The sequence below is a fragment of the Sciurus vulgaris genome, assembly GCF_902686455.1.
Source record: "Sciurus vulgaris genome assembly, chromosome: 16".
In the NCBI taxonomy this organism is placed as follows: Eukaryota; Metazoa; Chordata; class Mammalia; order Rodentia; family Sciuridae; genus Sciurus; species Sciurus vulgaris.
In genome coordinates, this window is record NC_136477.1 from 46,266,618 (window position 1) to 46,286,349 (window position 19,732).

General features: G+C 40.3%; 1 protein-coding gene across 5 annotated transcripts in view; it reads right to left on the reverse strand.

Moving 5' to 3' along the window:
* Window positions 1-19,732, reverse strand: part of PLCL2 (phospholipase C like 2) — a 217,173-nt gene that overhangs the window by 93,776 nt on the left and 103,665 nt on the right. For all 5 annotated transcript variants that reach the window (XM_079115498.1, XM_079115495.1, XM_079115496.1 and 2 more), the window contains exons 3-4: window positions 13,241-15,727; window positions 10,658-10,861 (exon numbers count right to left, since the gene is read on the reverse strand). In XM_079115498.1, coding sequence (XP_078971624.1) covers window positions 10,658-10,861; window positions 13,241-15,727 — 2,691 coding nt within the window. The remainder of the gene's footprint in view (window positions 1-10,657; window positions 10,862-13,240; window positions 15,728-19,732) is intronic.

Genomic DNA, 19,732 nt, shown 5'->3' on the forward strand with positions numbered 1-19,732 from the left:
GTGGAAAACCACCTTTTTAAATAAAAAAAAAAAAAAGGTTTTTTCCAGATCATGACCAGAGAAATAGGAAATGTGGTAAAAAAAATTAGTACACCTTCCTGCCCAAAAAAGATGCCAGAGGTGACCCAAGTAGGTGTCAACAATTACACTTACTCAAAAACAATTCTGAAATAGATGACTTGCCATGTAATCTGGTTATTTCAGTAATTTCATTTTTATGGGGTACATGCCATCCAAATTTTTCCCTTCCTTAAAGAGATGTCCTCTAAAATGTAACTATGCATCTAAAAAGTCTATGTCCGTGAATAGAGAGGAATTCATCCCTGCATTTACAAATAAATCTACATACCACCACTAACGGTTTTTATAGAAGTATCTGATATAACTTCGATCTTTCCAGCACTGCTGAACTTCTAAATGGAAAAGCACATGCAGCCCTAAACCACACAAGAATAGGTGACAGTGGATTAGGTCAAATCCCTAATGAATGGATCTTGCATTTATGAAGTCAGGGTATAATACAGAGAACATCAAGAGTCTAAACAATACAATTTTTATCACTGGAACTTAACATACTTTCTAAACTCTAACCTAAACATGGATAATAATGAGACAAATTAAGTATTCAATGGTTTATCCTTCTCATGAATCTGACAAAAGACAAGTATTTTTAAAAAGAAACTTACATGTGTAATTCTTACTGATTAATTATAGATCACAATTTGAAGCCAGAACAGCTTCAATAACTGCTAAGATAATCATTCAGGTACAATATCTCCACTAGCTGGCTAGAAAGCACCTTGAATCCCACCTGGCCCCCTGGGGCCAACTGTAGGTTCAGATGGCAAAGGCAGAATTTAGAACCACCATGGGTTTCTCCTCTCCCTGCCTGGTTAGAAGTTGTCCTATTAGGAAAACTAAGTTAAAAAGTGAAGGTACATTTCATGGGTCCTGATACTGAGTGTGGACCAGACAGTCCTTGTTGGTTTTAAAGAACTTTCCCACTTGGGAAGTTCCAAGGTTTCTATCACAGGCCTCTGCAAGATGAACACCTCGATTTCTCTTTCAAAGAAGCCAGCAAGTGTTGACACAACCACCTCTGTGCCAGCAGCACCGGTAGGAGTATCAAAGAGAGACATGGCTTTCCTCTGGGTCTAAGATAACAGGGAGCCAGGTAGCCCCCAAACACAAAGGGGGAAACAGGCTGGATGATTCGTGATCTCTGAATTGCATGTTCTAGGTCAGCTAGTCTTCATTTTTGTCAGTCTGAAAGGATAGGAAACTCAGAAACCACAAGTGAAGATATACAAATTACCATACACTACAAGGCAATTAGGTTCTTTGTTTCCTTGATCATTGCTTTTATGTTTGAAAAGAATTCCCACAATGAAGACAATCACAATTCACAAATCTGGATGCAGTGACAATACCATTTTGCAGACACTACAGGAATAATTACAAACTTTGAGATCTCACACAGATTCTGGATGCTTTTTTTTTTTTAAAGGCCTATATATTACTAGTAGTTTTTGATTTTTTTTTCAATGGCAAATGAAAAGTTTTGTGTTGGAAAGATTCAGTTGCTAGAAGAATATAGGCAAGAGGTGCATGTTTTCCGTTATTCCCACCACCACTTTCTTTTTTTTTTCCTCTCTTAGTAATTATTAGACTTTATACACATTCTTCATCAATCCAAATGCACGAAAGGGATGCCACTTTCCCCAGATGCTCTAAGAAAAATGTCACTCACATGCAACCAGTCAGGTACTAAAAAGCAATTGGCTCTATTTCTCTCAATCATGATAATCTAATCCTAGGTGGCCTACATCTTGTCACCTTCGCTTCTCACTCTTTCTTCTGGCTCCTCCCTGTCACACCCAGGCCTTCCTCTAGGTGACATTTCAGGGAGAATGTGTTTAGGGGGTTCCAGAAGCCAAGCTGCAGCAGGAAGGGGAAGACTGCAAGGCAGGTACTTCAGCAATTGCCAAGGTCCAGTGGCAATTGTGTAAAAAGGATATTTATTTCCATACAGGTTGGCATAGTTTATAAAACATGTCATCTAGGGAGCCTTCCGCCTATTCAAAGGATAAGTTTTGGAGCTTAGGTGGAAAGTGAGTAACTTATAAACACAAAGACATTTCTCAGTTTTAAAGATTCAACTAGATTTTTGCTCACTCGGATTCCAACGCACCTGAGAGTCATAAAAGCCAGAATCTGTCAAGGGGAAACTATTTTCTAACTTACCTTCACATATCCCTAAGTACCCAAAGATCGTGGAGTTTTATCCCACAGGGTGGAGGAGATTTCCCTTCTGCCCACAAAGGCAAGGCAAGGGGTACACAGCTCAGAGAGCAGAGGGAAGGTGCAGGGGAAGGAGAGGTGGAAGCTCACCTCTCACAGGCCTGTGTGACAGAGGAGTCAGGAGCTCCACCACAAGGCCTGTCTTATGCCAAGATGGCAGAGGAGGGGAAGAGGGGAAGGCAGCCAGCTTTCCAGGGCAGGTTTGACAAGAACACAAAAAGAAGACTCATGCAACCCCACCTTCTCCAGGCAACCACAGCAGAGCAACAGAGCAATGGAGAAAGAAGAGGAAGACTGAGACTGCTCACTGCACCTGAGGAGCTGAGCTTGCCCAGTCCAAATAGACAGTGTGAATCAATGCAGACCAAGCTTGCCAAGCAGAACTAAAACTTAGAAATACCTACCTCCTAAGAGAGTTAAGATAGCTATGTTTTCTTTTTCACCTGGGTTGAATGTGAAGTTTGAGCTCAAACCGTCACACAGGCAGAAGGTGAAGAAGGTTGGTACTAGAATGAGGACCCCAGAGATGGAAGGACAGCAGCACCACCTCCTCCACTCAGTTAAAGGGTGCTCTGCATCTAGTGGACACCAAGCGATCACTGAATAAACTGGGGTGAGGAAGCTCGAGGCCTCCTCACAGCTTTGAAAAATGGTCAGTGCACTTGACTGACCAAAAAGAAATGTATGTATTACCCATAAAGTACAAGATTGCAGACATACCAAGTCCTTCCTTGCAGGGTACAAGATAGAGAGAAAGAAGAGAAAACATAGTTGGGTGTGGTAGTACATGCTTATAATCCTAGTGACTCAGGAGGCCAAGGCCGGAGGATCTTAAATGTAAGGCCAGCCTGGGCAAATTGGCAAGACCCTCAGCAATTTAGCAAGACTCTTTCAAAATTAAACATTTTAAAAGGCTAGAGATGTAGCTCAAAGCATCCCTGGGTTCAATCTGAAGCACCAGAGAGAGAGAGAGAGAGAGAGAGAGAGAGAGAAAGAGAGAGAGAGAGAAACTCAAAAACAGACTTTGAAGGAATTATACAAGAGCAAAATCTAATATCACTGTGGAATTTGATAGGAAGTGATTTCTCTGCTTTTGCATAAGACAAAAGGACTACAGTACTTCAGCAATCTCAGTTTTAACAAAAATGTAGTAGTGTTCTTTTGCATAAAGCATAAGTTTAGGAAGAAATTCTCTGACTTTTCTTGAGTTTTAGGCTTCAGATAAATTCCATAGCTATTTTCTTTCACAGTCGGGAAAACAAAATGTTGAAAAATATGCCCCTTTACAAAGCAATACAGGGGCTGGGGTTGTAGCTCAGTGGTAGAGTGCTTGCCCAGCATGTGTGAGGCACTGGGTTCAATCTTTAGCAAAACATAAAAATAAACATATCTAATAAAGGCATGCTGTCCATCTACAACTACAAAAAATAAATAAATAAAAAGCAATAGAAAGGCTCTAAACAGAGAAACAGAGAGATAAAATAGTGGAGACCTTATCGAATACATGACCCCAAAACACTGCCCTGCAACTATTCTTCGGGTAGCCTTGGTTAACATGAAATCTACCCAAGGAGTGGAGCTGTGCCAACAGCAGGCTCTCATTTCCTGTTCACCAACATGGTTGGACAGCACCCAGCTATTGGTTCCTAGCTTATTTAGACATTCCAAATCAGGCTGTGGGTGAGTCAGATGATAGTGTGGCTTGCTTCACACAGGCTGAATATCCCTTAAGCAAAATGCCTGGAACCAGAAGCATTTCAGATTTTGTAATTAAAACAGAGGGGCTGTGGGTGTAGCTCAGTGGTGGAGCACTTGCCTCACATGTGCAAGGTTCCGAGTTCAATCACCAGCACCACAAAAAAAGAAAAAAAAAAAAAGTATTACATAGACTTCACCCATTGAGCATCCCTAATCTGACGATCTGAACTGTTCCAGAATCTGAAACTTTTTGAGCACTGACATGATGGATTTTGGAGCATGCAGAATATGGACGATGGATTATGGATGCTCAACTAGTACTATTGATTGTATCTTATCTGGGGACACCACCTGACAACCTGTGAGTACCACTAAGGCTTTCACTGCTGTCCTCTCAGAGGCATCAAACTTATCTGATGAAAATGGCTACGTGATGAAGTCTCTTTCAAGGGGATTGCCAGTCCCCAAATTCTAGTCTTTCCCCAGTTATTCCTTACTTAGTATCTGGGGTATGTGTGCATGTGTAGGAATACTTTTAAAATATGTGTTCTTTAATGGTTTCCGAGAAGACATGTAAAGACAGAAAAATTGGATTGGAAATAACGTCTTATAAGCATCATTTTGTGCAGTCTAGGAGTGCCATCTTTCAAAAATTTCCAAATATCCCTGCTACTGGCTACCCTGTGGCAACCTGCTCCATCTGACCTGAGGACACGTGTGATGCTATCATCACACTCTGACTTTTTACCATCTCTTTCTTTTCCATTAGCAACCAGAGCCAGTCTGGAGTAGCTCAGCTGCATGATTCTGACAACTGTAGAGAGACTGCTTTTGCAAACATTTACTGAACATCTCCAGTCAACAAATTAATCTACAGCCCTTGGATTTCTGATCTTCCCTCTATAGGATGCATTCTCTCGCCATCCCACCCTCCCTTCTTCCCTTGCTCCCCTCTCATCCCCTCCCTGCCTCCCTTCTCCTTCTTACCTTCCTTCTTTTTAAAAAAATCTCAATCTTACGTTAAAGTATACTATTCTATCTGACCTTTTTTCCACAGTTATAAAAGTTGGTAAAGTTGACACCTTCAATTAAAAGAAGCTTTTAATGTCAAGTTTAGAGGCCAGAGAGTGATAAAGGGAGCCACAAAGGAGAAGGGGATCAATAGTAACCTTATTGCAGATCATCTCTGGCTTGGTCCAGACCAACAGACTCCATTAATTATGAAGTGTGATTTATCTCCTTACTGCATTAAGCAGTGGCTAGAAAAAGTACATGAAACCATACCAACAACACAAAACAGAATGTTCCTGATGCCACATGCCTATTGCCAACATTTCTGTGCAAGAAACAGTCTTCATTTCACATATTTTATTTAAAGAACCTTGTTTTAGTTAAGAAATTCTTAAAGTCATGTGTTAGAAGAGACTACTCAGCAACTTATACAAAAACACAAGAGTGCAAATTATATCCTCTTAGACAAAGCATCTTGTTCCTCCCTTTAAAAAAAAAAAAAACACTATTCTGTACTAGATAAATGGGTTCCTCAGAGTATGCTCTCTTAATTAAACCTGAAGGTAATTAAAACCAAGATTTTTGTTAAGTTGCAAGGAAAGGATCAAAACAAATTAATTTCAAATGGAAAGTAGAAACAGAGGCACAGCGGTGATAAGAGTGAATTTGTGCAAAACCTCCAGATGGGTGGGGGCTGTCCAAGAGTGCCACTGTGTGTGAACTACCACACTGCCTGAAGGCTGCACTGGCCTTCTTCATCTTTACCTTTTCTTCTTCTTGCCTTTTTACTCCCTGCAATTCATCTTCAATTTCATTACAATGATCAAAGCATATTTCATATCATAGAAAAACTAACAAAATCAAAAAAGTGGCAAAAAAAACCTTTCCTTTAATGTTATACTTCACAAAACCTTTATATTCCCAATGTTTTCTCTCTATAGAGCACGGCTCCTTGGTCCCTGTGTGTTAGTATGGATCTCATAAAAATTTTATTGATTCAAGTCTAAAACAGATGGTAAATCTGAATCTAATAAAGATAGCTAGAGAGCTGAATTCTCACTGTCATCAACAGGAAAAGGTTGGTTAAAAATCACTTCAGTTTCAAAAGATAGTGAATTGGATCTCTTATATTGATGGGGGAGGGGATGCATTGAAGCATAGTACTGTACATTTAACACAGCAGATACTCAATAAATATGTGTTGTTGGATGAGCGCTCAGGGTCTTGCGTATGATAAAAGCTTATAAATAGGTGTAGATTTCACTAGTGAAAATGCAAATATTGGGGCTGAGGTTGTAGCTCAGTGATAGAGTGCTTGCCATGCATGTGTGAGGCATGGGATTTGATCCTCATCACCACATAAAAATAAATAAAATAAAGGTATTGTGTCCATCTACAACTAAAAAAAATTTTTTTAAAAGAAAATGCAAATATTACTTATTTTATAAGCTTTGTTAAAATAAACCAATTAAAATTTTACAGTATTCCATTTCAGAAGAAGCCAACATGATATCTCAACTAAAGCAAATCAATTATTTAAGTAGAAAAGCACAACTCTCTGATCTGGTCATAATGTACGCCATAATAATGTATATGGTATACTGCAATAATGACAAATAGGAAGTAGTGGGCAGGAGTCCAATGACATGGCTTAAAATGGAAGTCATTCCCCATCTGTTGAAAACGTTAGGTATGAACAAAGGAACTCAAGAATCTTTTCCATTAAGCATCAGGGAGGGTAGGCTGACTGGAGGAGTCTAAATGACCCAGAGGAACAAGCTGAACCCTCATAGACTGAGTCCCTAAGAAATGGGATGAGGTCTTTACGGACACTGGGCCCAGGGAGACAAGGAAGCTCCATTTAAAGGCCCAGTCTACCCAGTAAGCCTCCCCTATCATGAAGCTCTTTTCCAGCCCCATGGCAATTTCCCATTGAGGGTTGCCATGTGCCACTCCTGAGCTCTATGTTCTGGGGGACACAGATCTAGGCCCCTCAATAACTATCAGGAGGAATACAACAGACCTCTGAACATAACTTCAGCAACAACCTTCCATCCCAGACTGACATGTTCAGGCTCCAGTTCTGCTGAAAGTACTGGGTCATTCCCAAAACTCATCCTGTCCAGTCCTTTTTTTAAAAAAATCCCTTAGTCTGGGGGTGGAAGAAGATATCTGGACTCTTCTTTCTCTTGAATGGCTTTGTCACCTGTCTTCCTGAACCAGGTCCCCCTGGCTTGCCTCCCACCACTTGTAAGAACCACAGGGACATGACAAATAGGGTAAAACCACAATCAGGGCTTTTGGAAGTCTGTCTGTCGGTGGTAATCAGAGGAGCCACTGGGATAATCTAGGATCCATGGGTAGGTGACAAAACAGCTGACCATCTGAATAGGGATACTCAAAAAGTTTTAGAAGATTAATTTTCTTTCTTCCTCTCCTAAATCGGAACACTTTCAAGAGTTAACAAGAGAATAAATAACAGTTATTCTAGGACAACAGGCATATGAACAAGGCCCATCCTGGGAAAACTGGAATGTGCAGCCACCCGTGCCTGGGCCTGCCTTTCTGGCCTCCTTACTGGCTTCCATGCCACTCACTGTTCATGAAACTGGCACATTTCTGACACACCACTTCATTAACCAGAGTCTATAAATTGAGATGCCATCTCGGTCTGGATGGCAGCAGTACATGCCTGTGCATCTTTGGGAGCCAGCGCAGCACTGTCCCCAGCAGGACCAGTGTCAGCAGCACAGACACACAATGACACGGACACTCTGGACAGGGATTTCTCAACCCACCCTTACTTCTCATTTGAAGTCTTCGAATTATAAATGGGAAGTCAACAAAATGAAATAAGATCTTTCTTCTAAGGTTAACTTTGGGTCAAGCTCAATATAACACTATAAAAATAAAGAGCTATATTTAAAGTTACAGACTGTCCAAGACCTTAGTACGTTTCCCATCAACATTTTAGCCTGTTCTGGCTAGCTTTGACAAATTAATTGTCATAAGGTGGGAAACTATTAAGTCACTAAAAAAAAAGTCTATAAAATACTCTAAGAGTTATAATATTGCTGCAGCAATAATTTGAACTTAATTTTAAATATTTTATAACGTAAGTTTACCAGAAGGAATTAAAAAGAGAACAAATCTATAAACCATGGAGTATCATGCAGCACAGCTATTTCAATTAAACATGAGAAAAGAGTAATCTCACAATTTAAAACTTTTAAACAAGCTAATATATTCTGCCTTATTGCTTCTAGAACAACATAAATATAGAATTAGATGCCAATAAGGGTTATGTAATAAGTGTTGTCAACTTATTACCAGTCCAGGAAGAGGAAGGGGCAGGAGACCAAGGAACATTGAGCAATTCCTATGCCAAATATAGTCATGGGTGCCGTGACAGATGCTGTGTTCTTGGAGCTTTAAAGAGACCCTGAGAGTCCAGCCAGGCCCTCAGTCTACTCTGATAAGCACTCGGCCTCAGTCAATCATGCCATCACCTACATGGGGACCACCAGTCCACTGTCAGGAAGTCCCTGTTAAAAACCTTACAGTGAAGAAATGTCAGTATATGACTGGCACAGAAATTTAAGGGGGTAAAGCATGGGAGGTTTTGATCAATGAAGTAGGTCTATGATTTTATTTGAGGCTCAAGCTAAAAAAGCATTTATAGAATTGGGGTGTGGCTCAGTGGAAGACTACTTGCCTAACATATGCAAAGCACTGGATTTGATCTCCAGCAAAAATTTTTTTAAAAAAAAAGCATTTATAAATATCAGCTACTTCTTTGTGACTTGTTCCCATAAAACCTGGAATCAGGAACTAACTACATAGACTAGTCTGGCTCCCAGCAGGGCAAGTTACTTCCAACTTCTCCATTTTTATCTTTTTTTTCCTATCTTTCCATTCCCCCTGTCCCTAAGGGATCCCAGCATGAGCTTCCTATGGCAATCCAGTCCACCTTCCATTATCTTCTAGTGAACTGGCTGGCTCTCCGAGGGCAGGGGCCATCCATCCTTGTCTTTGAGATCCTCTGGCACCCAGCATCACTCAAAGGTCATCAGACACACCTGATCCTAACCTTCCTACTTTCTGCAGGGTGGGTGACACTTCCTGTAGTTTGCTGCAGTGTCCAGTGTTCAGTCCTTCAAATCTCTTGTATTACCATGAAGTCTGAGCCAGAAATAGCCAGAGGACCATGAGCACCCACTACAATGTATGGCTACTTCACAGGAACATGGGAAAATAGCTTGGAAATAACCTTTTCAGAAGGTAATGAACTGATAAATTGCTCAAAACAATTGCATTCTTCTGGCTTGTACTTTCAGACTTACTCAAAGATTAATGAAGCGTTTCCCAAAATGTGTTCTTCAGAACTTCTCTTTTTGGCAACAAGAACCCATTGGTCAAGCCAACAGGTAAAACAGGGAATGCTACATCCACATCCACTGCACTCTCGGAGCCCACTATGCCACAAGGATAAGGCTCTGAAAATCCTGTAAGGATGGTATGTGATCAGTATTTCTCCAAAGCACTTCATCATGGAACCCTCTCCCCATGTGGTATTTACTAACATCCTATAGAACCAAGGTTCCTCAGAACACAGTGTGGGAAAAGCTGACCTGAAGTGTTATTTTTATTTCCCCTTAATTTCATAAATCTCTCTAATCTATAATTTTCAGACCAACTTATAAAACAGTCAAAAAATGTTTTGGTGAAAGTATATGATACCAAACATGTTTTGTCCTTGAGCACTGCAAGCTGTATCAGAGGAAGCCTAGTGCTCTGTAGCCTTAGTTTGGGCTTCTAGAGTGGAGGAGGTGGTGGATGAGGATCTTACCCCCAAATACCCTGAACAGTAAAGGATGACAGCCTGGCCTGTCTGGGAGGGGAGTGTCCCATGCCACCCTTAACCATGACAGGCTGGCAAGTCACTCTCAGTACACACAGTGAGCTCTGATGACTTTAACTACATCATGAGCCTGAAATAGGTGCTGTTTGCCCATTAAATTCTCTCACAGTGTTATGACAAATCACAAAGTACAATAACGGTGGGATGCAATTAAGAAAATGCAAGATAGATCTTAAGTGAAAAAATGTAATATTCTAGGTGTCCTGAGGATACCTCATTAACATTAAGCTGATGACAAATACAGGTGTCTCAGAGCAGCTGCTGTAAGAAGGAAACCACCACACCATAGAATCACGGGAGGCGGCACCTGCCCCTTACGGTATTCCAAGTTTATATTTTAAATTAAATTTCTCATCCTCACTAGGTTGAGAAATGAAAACAAAAGGCATCAATAGATGATTACAAGAGGAGATAAAAAATTCTTTGCTATGTATATGTAGAAAATAAGGCATCCTTCAGAAATCAATTCAGACATAGTTCCTGAGATGCTAACTCATGCTTAATCCAACTGAAGCAAGTGTCTCTGAATGAATCCTGCTTTCTAAAACAATAACAAAACACTAAACTCTTTAGAATACAGCAAGGCCAGGGGATTACTTCTCCAACATAGGCAAACGAAGCATGAAATAAAAACGCACACTTCAGCAAGAGCTCCTCAGGACATATGGCGTGTTGTCTAAAGACATCTCTGGCACCAGCCTACGCGATGGGACAAACACCACTCACCATGTCATAAGTCGTTACAATCTTCTTCAGAACCTCCGGCACGATGCCCTGCAACTCCATTGTGGGATATGGCTCGCTGAGATTCAGGACCACCAGGGGGTTGTTATCAGGCCCCAGAAATCGGGGAGACACTGCCAGCATGCACTGCATGAGATTGGCCACTGAGGAGAGGCCACACAGCTCCTTGAAGGACACCACTGCATTCTGTCAAACGGCAAGAAAGGAGGCACTTGGTAATTAATGTGGGGTTTTAATTTCTCATGGATATTATATTTGATACACCTGGTTATACTGGAACTGCCTGGAACAACGGTTATTGGCAATGTTATGACAGACTTGGCTAATGATTATTTTATCCTTGGAAAAAAATGACTATTTTCCAAAGTAAATAGCGTTCGTAATACTGACATTTGTAATGCCAATTTATCAAAAGTACTGAAAATGTAAATAAGCTGAATTCTTCCAAAGGGCAAAGCCTATTTTCAGATCAAAGTTCACAATAGTGCCAATACTTATATGCAAGTATGAGCAAATAAAAAGAAAGGCTTCTGCATTTGAAAAAGGTAAAGATTAAGAAAAAAATCAAATCAGGTTTAAAATAAGTATCAAATACACTAGCCATCTAAAAAGGAAAGGAAAGAAATATCACCTGTTCATGTCACCAGTTCCAAATCTACAGGGTCTTTGAGGAAGCTGCTCTTCATTGCAGGGTCTGCCCAGGTCTTCCCTTATTAGCATCTCCACTGTTCTTACCGCCTCCCCTCCCCCTTCGTGGTACCAGGGACTGAATCCACCTCTGAGCTACATCCCTGGTCCTTGCTTTCTTCTTTATTTTGAAACAGCATCTCACTAAGTTGCCCAGGCTGGCCTCAAATTTGCAATCCTCCTGCCTTAGCTTCCCCAATATCTGGGATTACAGGTGTGCACCACTGCACTGGCTTCTCTCCCATGTTCTAATCACCAGAGGCATGTCATTAAAAATATCCATTAAAGAAAACCCTCAACTCTGTAAAATGGCATGGGCCATTCTTTGAGCACTTCCAAAGTCTAGGCTATCTGGGGCATATTTATTACATATTACTTCATTTAATCCTCTCAACAAGCCATGTTATGGAGGAGGAAACAGCCTCACATTTTAAACTATATATAATTTCATTCAAAATCAATTTGATATGACTGCATAAAAATAAATCATTATTGTGATATATAAAGTAGGGTCCTTGACAGCTCCAGTACACCTCTCTGTTTTATTTTCTTCACAGCATCCATGGCATCTGCAGTTGTCTTATTTGTTTACTCGACCACTTATTGCTTGTTTCTTCTTGCCACTGCCCACCCTCAACTACAGGACAAGTCCCTTGAGGACAGGTGGTCTGGCTGCGGCTCACTTCTGCAGGCTCATGGCCAGACTGCCTGTGACAGCAGGCAACCATCAGACATCACCACCCACTGTGCTGTCGGGTTCAGAGCAGATGCAGGCTCTGGAAAAGATGATGCTCTGGCTTTGGCAGGTCCCCAAGGGAATTCTGTGCCACATGCAAACCAGCGGCCACCAGGCAAAGGACAACATGGCTTGCTTTGTGCTTAGGTTTTGCCCAACACTTGCACCCTGAGCAGTGGAAAAGCACTTCACATTTCAGTTATGCTTCTACCTTGAGAGAAAGAAAATAAATGTCCCTATTGTGGGAAGGTCTTATTCTTCATGAAGTATCTGCAGAATTGGTAAATGGGAAGAGCATGTAGAATGTACATTTTCTGAACCAGAGTTTACTGCTGCTGTCATTTTTATAACAGTCACTTAAAAAGAAACAAATAGACCAAGCAGAGCACCTATATGCATGGTACCAACCATGCTGTGACTGGCTAGTGTTGAAATCTCTGTGTGGTGGGTTTCTGCTATCCACTTCTGCATCACTCACACACAGGCCCTACCACATGGCTCAGTGTGTAGACAATGCTTAATTACATTAAGTAATTAAATACACAATTTCTAATTGATTGCTTCCAGCCATTGTATATTTCAGAGGTCATTAGTAGCTTAGACTTTAATAAATATAGACACCACATGTCTTTTACTTACACAATTAGTAAGCCTCTAAAATCAACAGACAGGTCAATATGCAAATACCCTGACTCATTTAAAGGCCTACTATCTTCCCAGCACTGCAGCACCAAGAGATAGGGCGGAAGCATGGCTTTTTTACTGTAACCCATATCCCTTTTTGTTTTGATGGGTCATCTATTTGTGTTCCAACCAAGAAATATCAGATTCCCATGCATGCTATTAGAAAAAAATGAGGAACTGTGAATTAGTCCTTAACAGGAACTGGGATGAGCATGTCTGTGCAGCAGAGTAGCAAGACTAGATTATTCTAATCATTATTTTCAACAATTGCAGTCCTGGGAATTTAAATGATAAGAGACTAGAGGCAAACATTCTAATAGCAATTGGAATTTACATATTATTTAAAATTAAATATGCTAGTACATTAAAAAAAAAAAAAAAGACCAATATGTTCATAAACTGTGGACATCCACTCAGCAGGACAACCATCGAGTGAACACTTGACCAGGAGCACGTACCTGCATGTTCTCTCTCAGATCCGTGGCATCCCGAATGGGGGGCTGGGCGTTCTTGAACACCTCGTCCACAGTTTTAATCCACAACGTTCTCAGAGATGCATACTCCCTGGATTTCTTCCCCTTTCTCACGGAAAGGCCTCTTTTATGAGGCTTCCCTCCTCCTCGTCGGTTAGTGATGGCCACATGCACAAACAATGAAGCATGAGCAAGTACCTCTCCGGTCAAGGACTGCAGGGGAACATGGCGGTAGCCCGTCTGTAAACATTCAAAGGGAATGGTGTACTGACCAATAAATTCATCCCCAATGTAGTCATCGTCCAGCACTACAAAGCGCACCATGGCCAGCTCGGGCAGGTTGATTTGAAATTCAAAGCTCTCATCAAAAATGGGCGCATCTCCATTCTGGTGCACGGTTTTTGTCCTTTGTTCTGCACAGTCGGCAGGGATCCCATGGATTTCCACATAGACATAAGGATCCACCACATCACCTTTGGCACCTGATCCTTTGGGCTTTGGAAAGTTCTGCCCGCTGATGATTTTAATGTGAAGAAGCTGAGGGGAGACTCCCGGGACAGAGTCTTTCGTGTTGGCACTGAAGAAGGAGACCTCCTCCCGCATGATGGCTGGCCGAAGGACATAGCCACAGTTTCCATTCTGCCTGAACCAGCCGATATTCAGGTCCATCATCAGCCCTGGAGTCTGAAAGTTCATGGCTACGATTTGACAACCACATTTCCAAAAATCTTGAGGGTTCATGTTACTGGAGTCAATTCTCATGGGACTAGGAAAGACCCTAGCAAGAAAACGCTTGTTATAATTTACGAAGTCCCCTGGATTTTCATTGGCATATTTGCTGGCAAGAACTTCATTAAATGAACAGACTTCCCAGTACTTCTGAACCTGAAATGACACCTGAAATTCCTTGAACTGAACTGACTTACAGATGCTGACCAGTTCAGACAGCTCTTTGCAAAGCTGAAATCGCTTCACAGGCACATTGCTGGGTTGCTCCACATTCTCTTTCCCCATCCTCTGAGACATTTCTGCTCCTTCATCTTCATCAGTAACATCTCCTTCTACTCCAGAGCAATTTGAGGACAGCTTCTTGGCTTTGATTAGTATTTTTCCTTTCAGAACATCTGGGGATGGTAAGTAAGATTCCTCGACATTGGGTGAAGTGGTATAGAGCTTATCTCCCAAAATTTTCTTCATGTGTTGAACCATTACTTTCTGTTGTTTAATAGAACAGTGATTTTCTAAACACAAGATAAGAGGATACTCTGAAGCAAAGAATGCATACTTGTTAATAATATCAATGACACTGCGGAAGACTATCTGAGAGGTCATAGTGTGGCCGGTATAAATTACAGGTTCATTATCTGGCCCATCCCATACATCTAATTCAACACTCCGGCAACCCATTTTAAGAGCCCGAATATATCCTGTGATGTCAGAGGGACCTCGGAACTGATCCTCTATTAAGTATGTATTATGAGATGAGTTTATAAAGTAATGAGACAGAGGTTGCTTCATATCCTGACAGACCTTCTTATGTTCTGGATCAAAAATATAACAGTCAGGTGACATAAGGTAATTAGTGAACCCATCTATGGAGAGCCAGCCCTTGTCCTGGCCCTCTTTGGATGGCTCATATTTGTGAATAATTTCTAGGCTTATTTCTTCATTTATATGTGCCACACCCTGTTCTGCCTCAAGAAACATCATAAGGTCCTTGGTATCAAGGAATTCTTTATTGCTTGAAAACTGAACTAAAAGGAAGTAAATTTCAGGTCTAGTACAAAGCTCATGGAAAACCTCAATAAATTCTTCCTTTGTGACTTCTGTGCCACCTTTGTCCTTTGATTTGTGCAATTCTTTGAACTTTAGCTCAATTTTGCTTGTTTTTAAACCAGGGTTGAGGTTTCTGATACATTGCACAGCATTACACAGAGTTATATGTCCAAGGTTATCTACATCAATTTCACTAAACATTTGTGAAACCCAAGAAGTCCTCATGTTGTCTTGGCTACTTTCTAACATATCGAGAGTATGTTTGCCATAAGAAATTAGGTACCGCAGTCCCGTAACCCAGATGTTCGCAACATCTGCAGAGTTGGCAACCAAATCAAGTGACTCATAATTTTCTCCATATATAACTGAAAAAGCACAGTCTTCAGATATCTGGTCAGAAATGCCATTGCTGCGGAATATGTCTGTATTTTTTCCTGTTCTCACTTCCTTGATGGATTTAATATCAATCTTGGCTTTCTCAGAATCCTTCTTAGATGGCTCCCACCTCAAGCTCTGCATGTCGGCATCCAGTAAAAAATACCTATGGTAAATTCTAGAGTTGGAGCGAACCTTTTTGAGTTCTGAACCTTCAACCATGGAATTGATGCAATCACTTGCACTGCTGATCTTCTTCTCTGTGGGCATGCTGCTGAAAGACACCGTCTTCTTCCGTTCCCTTTTCTGTTTTGTACCATCCTGGGAGGAAAAAACAAAAACAAAAAACAGTACATTAGAATAAAACATAAACATAAACATAAAATCTATGTTCAGGATTACTAATGAGGATTTCCTATTCTGGGTCCTATGATGAAGGATAGTTATTTACCTCTAAAGCTCAGAAGTAGCTTTGGAGTTTACAGTCTAACACCAACAGGTAAAAAGTCATTACTAAATAACTGCAATTCATTCTTGCCTAGGAACATGATCTCAGTTAACATAAAATAAAATCTGTATACAGAACTGGCTACATAATTTTCAGGGCCTGGAAAGAAATGCAAATGTAGGAGTCCTTCCTTAAAAATTATTAAGACTTACTAGAAGATGACAGAAGAGCATTAAGTCAAGTGCAGGGACCTTCTGAGTGTGGTGGGGCTTGTGCAACTGCAGAGGTCTTGAAGCAACTCCACGAAGCAGGTTCTGAGAGGGGATACATCTCCTACATCAGCGTTTTCTACAACTTGTCACCAGACCACCTACCTCAGAATCCCCTGGGTTGTCTGATTTAAGTATAGATTCCCAAGCTCTCTAGGGACGTCAGCTCTCCAGGGACAGTGGACAGGAAATGGCATTTTAGACAGCACCCTACATGATGGGGACGAACACTATTAAGTCTGAAAATCATTTCCTGGCCACTTGGTTCACTGAGATGTTTGGGCTATTTCTGGACTATATCCCAAATGACAGAGTACTAAGTACGAACTATTAAAATGTGTGTTCAATAGATACACATTGGAATTTCAGCAGAAATCCTGGCTTTTTGGAGTCTCATAATAGTCATGTTTCCAAATACTTCAGATAGATGGTTTTACCCTTGCAACTGTATTAGGTCTGAGAGGGAGACCTTTATTATACCTGGAGGGGTACTTCTGAAATTCTAGACTTGGGTTTATTAAGACCTACTAATGTGTTCGAGGTTGATGCTGAGAACATCATCTAAGTACCGCCAATAAAAACAGGTTATTATCACTACCCAAGTGTAAAACTTCAAGTAGCACCTATTTCTAAACAAGTTTCCATTGCCAACAATGTACTCCTCAATTTTCCTGCATAAGGAAATAGGTTCCCACCTTAAGGACTGACATCTACACCTATGTGTGTGCTTAAGACCTTCCCTGTATAGATACCTTTATTTTTTTACAAAGAGTTGCTCAAATGACCTCAAAACATCTTTCACGATTTTAATGTAAATCAGAATATTGCCTTTCAGGTGGTATATGAAATCTGTCATAAATTTTCAGTAAGTCATTATATTCATAAATAGGGAATGGGGTAGGGGTTGGGATCATATAACTTTCCAGACAATAAAGAAAAAGGCAATTCTGATTTTCCTGTTCTGGATAGCATCTATTTTGAATAAAATCTTCTCTATATTTTATAAAGTCATGATACTATTCTTTTTATGTCTAAAATTTAAAACCACTTTTACTTTTTGACTACCTGTACTTCCAAGAGCAATTTACAGAAGATAATTAAACTTAAAACTTTAAATCATATGGGTATCATTTCCCTCAAAGTTTCAAAATGAACCATAGAGGCTTTTGTGATCCGAGTGCCAAGATAAAACATAAAAGTCACCAGGCAGAGTATTTCTTTATAACTGTATTCTCGGAACAATAAAGTGCAAAAGTGGTAAAAACTGTGCTAATTGTATCTATAAGATATATTGTATTATAGCTATTCAAATCCCTAAAGCATAGATTGCATTCTATTTATTCAAGTTAGCTGGCATGAAATTAAATTTGTAATCAGCCATGCATAAGGGCATGAAGAATGTATAAATTCCCCATTTTTCAGAATGAAGGATGTCTTTATGTCTAAGAAGACACATTTACCTTTAATAAAGGCAACACACTAACTCAGTAAGGGAATTTCATAATCTTTATAAATTATATCTCAAAGTGCTACAAGTAAAAAGGAGTCACAAAGATAAATGGAGGTGTTTATCACTGATACATTAAAAACATCTAGTATTTTCTCAGCATTGTAATCCTTTATTCTGCCATTATATACACTGATTAATATTCTACTACCACTTTCTGATCTGTTGCAAATTTATAGGTTTCTTTGTTCATTAAGAGAAAAAAGGTCAAATAACAAAGTAGGCTAATGCACATGACATATGCACACACTCACACACCCATGTCTGTGGGAAAGGTTGAACCTTAAGGACATTGCCGTTTAAGGAACATTGCCTTTCTTTTCACAAACCAGCCCAGGCTTTGATTAGACTTCTGGTTCCTAAAAGGCACACACACGATGGCCACTAAAGCACCACCAATATTATAACAGCAGCCCTTACCAGAGACCTCCTGTCTCTTCCTCCCCCTCCATCTGCTGTTGCCTACAATAATGCATGTCCACAGCACATGCAGGTTTGCATGAAAGGACCTGTTTCTCCCTCCCCACTAGCAGTAAAGCCATTAGAAGAACACATATAGAAGAGTGTGCTTGCTTAGAGACCAACACAGAGGACAGCAGGTAGCTTCACTCAGGTCACTGAATGGATCAGAATTGCTGGCTGGGAGTAACAGGTGGATGAGATGACTAGAGAAGTAGCCATCTGGTCCCCCATGGCAAAAGGAAAGGAAGGGAAGACAGAAGCACTTGTGTGGGAGGAACACAGAATCAGAGTTCAGTGGCAGGAGAATGGACCCCAAACTACATTTGAAGTTTTTACTCTAGTTCTACTCATTTCAACTTGGTTTTTATTCTTAAGTCCAGCAGTGATCAGGCACCTGCCTAAGCTAAGCAGCTGGTCAGAAGCAGAATCAGAATCTACTCTCTGTTACTTAGTAATGTAAGTTAATATAAATTTAATACTAAAATATACTCAAACTATAGGTGTGTACATGCATTAATCATCTAGAACCAAAGGAAAAAGCCCTGGTTTCTGCTGAGATGGAGGTGTCTCAAAATACTTTTTTCAAGGGTTTAAGGAATTTCTCAGAGCTGGCTGTTAAATGGTGAGTTTGCATTCATCACCTAATGCTTCTGGATGATGAATACCTCAAAATGGAAACCCAGTTCCCCAGGGCATCTTGGCTGCCTAACTGGCATCAAAAGAAAGAGCACATAGAAAAGGTATGGACTGGAAGAAAACCAGTTTCAAAAGCAAAGTCTCCATATCGACCCTGAAATTTTTTTTTCTTATTATTATTTTTTATTTTTACAGATTGCATTTTGATTCACTGTACACAAATGGGGAACAATTTTTCTTTTCTATAGTTGTACACAATGTAGAGTCACACCATCTGTGTAATCATACACGTACATAGGGTAATGACATCTGTCTCATTCCACCATCTTTCATACTCTGGCCCGCTCCTCCCTCTCATTTTCCTCTTTGTAATCTAAAGTTCCTCCATTCTTCTATCCCCCACCATCCCCATTATGTACCACCATCCACTTATCAGGGAAAACATTTGGCCTTTATCAACCCTGAAATTTTTTATTCCTTGATAAAGAATCATAAATTTTACAGCTGGAAAGAAGCTTAAAAATGTGTTTATACATTAACCAATACTTATTTACAATATAACAACATTGGGTCAGGAATGATTTTAGGTAAAATGATGTGGTAGAAAAGAGGTCAAGGAAACTTTTCTGTATCACAGCAAATTCAGGAAGAATAAAAAAATATTTACAGAACTCATACTGAGCATTAAAAGTGGAAGTAGTCATATTATATACTATGAAAAATATAGATTTCTAACAAACTGCCTACCTATTGAACAGAAGGTTGATGCTAAAAATAGAAGGTCATCTGAATATTTAAAGAGCAGGAATTCCTTAAACAGGCATGAGCAATTTCACTCAGTTCTCACTCTGAAATGAGGTAACAAATAAATGGGTCTCATTCCTTCCACTGGCAACAAAGTACTTGCCATTAATCCAACTGATCTAGCCTATTCCAGAGAAGAGACTGATCTGCAGGGTTGGAGTCTTATCTACAGGGATGTAGGCAAGAAAGAAATTACCTCT